This window comes from Coturnix japonica, unplaced genomic scaffold (assembly GCF_054131305.1).
Source record: "Coturnix japonica strain WE unplaced genomic scaffold, WE-NBRP24 Scf045, whole genome shotgun sequence".
Lineage (NCBI taxonomy): Eukaryota > Metazoa > Chordata > Aves > Galliformes > Phasianidae > Coturnix > Coturnix japonica.
The window spans coordinates 2,820,873-2,827,055 of record NW_028188948.1 but is presented as its reverse complement, the minus strand read 5'-3'; the positions used below and the strand labels follow the sequence as shown (position 1 = coordinate 2,827,055).

The 6,183-nt window shown below is 47.5% G+C and overlaps 1 protein-coding gene across 1 annotated transcript; it reads left to right on the top strand.

Moving 5' to 3' along the window:
- The first annotated feature begins 549 nt into the window (after positions 1-549).
- Positions 550-1,873, top strand: LOC146752482 (uncharacterized). The gene is made up of 2 exons (XM_085531839.1): positions 550-631; positions 816-1,873. The coding sequence occupies exon 2, from the start codon at positions 908-910 to the stop codon at positions 1,763-1,765; it is 858 nt and encodes a 285-aa protein (XP_085387965.1). The 5' UTR covers positions 550-631; positions 816-907; the 3' UTR covers positions 1,766-1,873.
- Positions 1,874-6,183: the final 4,310 nt, after the last annotated feature.

The window sequence follows — 6,183 nt, the reverse complement described above, 5'->3', positions numbered from 1 at the left end:
AATACTTGGATAGAAAATTGTTTCTTATTTTACCTTCTTCAAACTACTTGATATAAAAATCTTAAAACAGATTCCATACACTGGCAGTGAAAATTCATTAACAAAGGTTTCCCTCAGCATCTAAATCAGAGTGATCTTGGGTAACACAAAATCATAGATTCATGAAGGCCGAAAAAGATCTCCAAGATCACCAACTTCAAGAGACAGAGGGAAGCAGGAAATTTTATTGAATAATAAAACGTGCAGCACGTGAGGCTGGCGCATAGTGATGAGCAAGCAGTGGATGACGGCGTCGCTGTGGGACGGGTGGTGATGTCCCCCAGTGAAGGCGAGGCCCAGCAACACGGCCAAGCCCTGGTCTGTGACATCTCCGTGCGATGGATTGTGACTGCTTGGCCCACACTGCTCCAATGCGGGCGCAGCAGCCCAGCCCAGCAGTTCGTGCCTGGCCTCCAACCGAGCGAGTGTGCGAGGACTGGAGTGTGGACAGGGCGAGTTTTGGAGCTGGAACGTGATCTGGGTGTTGCTTGCGCAGCACTCAGCCGCCGTCCCAGAGCCTCTTGAGCTGTACCCCGACCCTGCTGGTTGCAGGCGTCTGGGACATCTAGGAGAGGAGCGTGCAGCAGCGCAGGTGGGCAGCGTGGCAATGCCTGACGCCAGAAGCTGGGGGTGCTTCTTGAGGGCCCCTCCCCAGGCCGGCCTATGCCCGTGGGGACATGGCCTCCGCAGTGGCAGGAGGGGAACAGGGACCGGGAGGGTTTGCTGATGAGAGACTGGGACAGTGAGTGACCGTGGCCTCTCTCTGTCTTTTGCAGTTGGTGACACCGTCTTTCTGCCTGCTGCAGCACCTGTGAGGGGAGCAGCTTCCCGACCTCAGCTCTCCCCAGCCCACTGAACAGCCCGGGCCATGGATGCAACATCCGACTGGACCTGCCCCATCTGTGGGCAAGTACGGGAGGATGTGGCTTACGTGACCCCCTGCCAGCACCAGCTGTGCTACGGCTGTGCCGTCTGGTGGGCACAGAAGAAACCGAGTTGTGCCGTATGCGGGCACAAAGTCGCCACCATCCGATACTCGGTGAGGTCGGACGAGGATTACCTGGAGTGTGCTGTCCCGCAGCCCGCAGCGCACTCAGGTGACGGCCTGCAGGACGAGCAGGGGCCTGCAGAGCCGGTGCTCATCCCAGCTGAGCACAACTTCCCAGCCGAGGTCTGGGCTGCCTTCTTCCAGCAACATCCGGAAGACCTCGGACCCCTGCTCCGATGGCTGCAGGGAGAGATCCATGAGGTGTCCAGCGACGACTGGTGGGAAGTCTACGTGGCACAGTGCACCACCGTGAACTTCCTGTGCCAGCACGGGCTGGACCAGGAGGCCTTGGTGCAGGCGCTGCAGATGACCACCAGTGGTGACGTGGTGCCCTTCGTCAGAAGGCTCATCGGCATCGCTGCAGCCCTGTACGGCCCCACCATCCGCCACCAGCTGGACCACCAGGACACCCGTGCTGCTGGAGGGAGGGAGGACAGTCCTGCAGCCAGCACCATCACCAGCACCTCCCATCAGGAGCCTCCTGCCTCGGGCCCAGGCCGCTCCACCAGCACCGCAGGGCCCAGCACGGAGCCAGGGCAGGCGGCCACAGCGGGTCCCTCTTCCCAGGGCAGCGACCGCTCGTCTGGGGGGCCCCGGCGCCCCCCGAAGAGGAAGGCCCGCAGCAGCCCCCAGGACTCTGCGCCGCCCTGCAAGAGGCGGCCCCGGCGGCGGCACTAGGCCGGCACCGCAATGCCGTCACAGCACGGCTCCGGCGGGCCGGGAGCCCAACATCTGCCTCTCGGCCTGCTGCTTATAATACCTAATAAACATCCCTTAAAACTTAGAACAAAAAGTCTCTGTGTTTTTGACAAGACTGCTGGCGTTGCTGTTCCTACCCATGCTGCCCATGCTGCTTTCTCCATATTTCTGTCCTTATAGATAGAGGGTGTTAAATTTCATCTTTGAAATTTATGACCGTAAATCAGCACTCCTGATATTACTAATAAAAGAGACAAAGACCCTAATAAGCAGAAGATGGACCGATTATGATTGCATGTGATGACACTGCGTGATGACATCACAAAATCAGACCCCATCCCAAACCATCCCACTGTGAGTAATGCAGGAACTCATCAGAGGAAGGAAAACACATGGAACACTAAAGAATCAAACTCCAATCCAATAGCAGCACATAGCCTTGAGTGATACCCTTGATTTTTGAAACATTTAAGTTACATCATGATCTTTTTTTACTTGAATCCCCCGATTTTTTTAAAATGGAGAACAGCTTCATATGTGATACCTCAATTTGCTTTTAAAAAAACTCCAAATAGCACGAGGCTCCTGTGGCTGTTCAAGGGAACACAGGAAAAATGAGAATTAATCTCGTATTATTCAATGAAGTGAAACACCGTAGCAAGCACACCTGTAATATACTTTCTGCCCAGTTCAGCAGCCCAACCAGCTTCAACAGGGATGAGGTGCCAACCATGGCAGAAGAGCTGCATCTATTCCACCTTCATTGTGGATCATGCATCATCTGGTGAGGAACTGGCAGAGCCTACGGCAGGGCCCTGTGGCATCAGCCCATCTGGGGGGGACCCAGTGAGCCTCCCACAGGAAGGCCAGTAACTACTAGGATCTGCCATCACCAAGGAAGACTCCACCCCACCAGCAGCAGCAATACAACAGTGGTGGAGCTGGCAAGACTGGGGCTGTGTGGCAGCTGGGACACAAATCAGCTCCCATGGACTCCTGTCATTGCTGTCCACTTCCACCATGGAAATCAAGCAGAAACAGAGATGCAGAATCGTGTTGGTGCTGCCAACAGCATAGTGGTCATTGCCTCCCTACCCCAAATGCTTTCTCCCCTTTTTCCTGCTGCTGTGCCACTGTTACATTTCAGGCAGGATCCCCGTGGGTCTCAGTGAAGGGAAGAGCAAATTTCTGCAACTGAGGAGAAAAATCACCAGGCTCTTTCATAGATGGTGCCAACCATCTGGACAGTAAGTCAGAGTTCTGCTGGACACTAGGCAGAACCAGCAGGGAGCCCTGGCCACTAAGGTGAATGGTGTCCTGGGCTACATGAGGGCAAGTGCTGCCAGCAAGTGAAAGGTGGTGATCCTGCCCCTCTGCTCAGCTCCCAAATGCTGCACCTAGAGTTAGGCAGCCTAGCACATGATGGGATAAAGATGCCAAATTCTGTGATGTCTCTTTGTGGATCTAGTTCAGCTTTACAGAAAGAAAAGGCCACAAGCGTAAAAACGAATCAAGTTGGCCTAATTTTATTATGAACTTGCATCAAGAGTGGGAGCAAGACAAGAAAAAGCCACCAAGAAAATGTAAGGAAATAGATTCTGGTAAAATACACTTTTCTTTTTGATATCTGCAACATATGCATGTAGTGCAGAGCCAACAAAATCCATCAAATTCAGCAATGGCTGCATACATGACCATGCATATGTTGATTCACAAAATAAATAAGAAATCCTAGTTCAATTCTGCATCTGATGACGGTACTCATATTAGCAAACAACTCTCTGGATACCGAAAATAGATTATTTCCTTCCTCACATAGCCACCTTGGATATTTGAAAAACATTACCACATCCCACCCTGTCACCTTCCCTCTATGCTGAGAAATTGCTTCATTCAGGTGTGTCTTTCCCACTTTGATTATTCTCTTCTGTGAGCTCTCTATAGTTTGTTCACATCTTTCTTTAGCGTGATATCCAAAACTGAGTAAACCACACCAGGTGAAGAGTTTGGCAGTATCTCAGGTACTCAGCAAAGCAATTACTTCCCATTTCTGCATCCTAGAATTATCTTCTTTTGTTTGTTTGCTTTGTGTGGGGAGGTGACTTTACAAGCTTCCCCTTCCTATTGGTCTGTTTTCCAAAATGCTTATCAGTCTTATCAGTTTGCATAGATCAGCAACTGCAAAGTGCACAGCTGTAAAGAGTATTTTTCCTACTTTCTCTTGAAACTTTGAGACATTTACTTTAACTGTACAGCTACATGATCTTTCAATGTATTCTCATGCACATTTCTCCCTTTCATTCTCAACATGCAATATGTGGATTACTTTATTATTTCACAGATTTCAGCTGACCAATACCACTTGCAGTAAAAGAATCTCCTTACATGTACATACATAGATACTTATACCTATGTACACTCCACATATATGACGCATACAAGTTTTCACATTTATGTATACACGCACTTAGATATTGTGAATGCAACCCTATTCCATACCTTGTATTTGCTTATTATATTATTGCATTGCTGACAGCTCAAATGCAATATTCTTTCCAAAAATTTGCTCGCAATGGCAATTACACAAGACATTATTTGGAGTCCTGAAGGAGGAAAGGAATAGAGTTAAATACGCTTGAGAAATACATCCATGAAAATAATCAAGCCTGGATTTTTCCATGACAGAAGGCATGCTTAACACAAGGAAGAGTGCAGAGGCTGACATAAATTCGCCCCTAAAGGCCACTTTAAACTCCTTGCTCACTTTCAGACTAGGACTCCTGTGGAAGTTACGTTTCCTCTGGGCTCAGTGATGGCCCTCTGCACGAAGGGAAGTTCAGCCACCTAGGATGACCCCTGTACCACTGCAATCACACCATGCTGTAGAAGCAGCCCAAAGGAGAAAGTCCAAGATATGCATCAGTGGGATTGTTGGGAAAGCAGACCTAACTTAATGTCACTTTGTATAAGAATGAAAATAAAAGGTCTTTCTTATACGTGGTAGCAAAAAGAGAATACAAAAGGGTCCTGTACACTTCAGACACTCATCAGCAGCATGGGGTAAGTGGTTCAGGGCTGCTCTTCCTGGTTTAGAACTGAGGCTCCCTCTCCAGGCATATTTACAGCCAGAGAGAAGAGCTGTAAAGAAACCACCAAATCACTTCTGTTTTGACAAAAATAAACTACCAGAAACTTTCAAACAGCTTTGTTGTATCTTTTCCTTCAATTGCTGCATGCGTCAACAGGAAGACTTATCTCCTCAACTGGGTATTGGATTAAGCTCATATAAGCAGAAATAAAAGAGGAAATCATAATCATGTGAGGCCTAAAATACTTGGCCTCCTGGTCTCTGGAAAGACAAGTCCCATTTATCAACAGGAGGCAGTTTTATAACCCGGAACAAACTTAGGTCAGTGGTAATATTTGTAGGCATGTACCCACACAGCAATAAAAAGGTTAAAATACTTCAGTGGTGCGGCTATAAGAACTCCAACAATTTTCATTTCCCTGGCCTTTCCTTAGAAAGATTCTGGGAGATGTACCCCCTGGAGTATAAATTAAGGAATAAAATCTCTAAGCTTGTACAAGCACTCTCTGGATATTATTGGTACAAGATAGAAGAGGAAACAAGTAATGTTCAAGAGTAAAAACAATGCTGTGGTTAATCAAACTGGGGTGGGGAGGGGAAGAATCCTTCTTGTCTTCAGTATAACTGTGGCATTTACTTTTTTTTTAATGTGAAATATGTCTTCCCCACAAGAGACTTAGGATTGACAATTATAAGAGGAAAAAGAATGTTTTAACACTTTATATTCTTATAAATCAGTGTTTGTCTGTGATGTTAAACCCCTCCTGCCTTATGAATCACCAGCCTTACAGGTAGAGCAGAGCATTCCAGAAGAACCCCAGACTCATCTTAAATTGGACCATAAACCCATTCATGCATCAACTGTATGGAAAATGTCCTCACATAAAGCAAATGAATGGAATAACACTCATTCAGCCATCACAAAGAGGAACTTGATGCATTTAAAATGACAAGCTAACAGAGCCATCAGCAGCCAAAACTAAGAAGCTTAGTTTCTACAAAGTTTTGATCCAAAGCACAGCTCTGCACTCTGTGTGCATTTTCCAAGGATTTTCGCTTTGTGGGAGCACGCACAAGACCCATCTTCTTCAATGAGACACCTCTGCTCAAGAAACTAATGTGAACTCATTCTTTTTTATTATTCTACCTCTCCATCAGTTAATTGGGTCAGGAGGTAGTTAGGAGGGAGAGAGGAAGAAAAAGACATAGCAGCAAGTGCAGCACAAGCGCACGGTTTTCATTTAGTTTTCAGTGATCTTCTACAGGAAAAAGAAGAATTGTAATCACTGTCCTTACTTAGCAAACCACA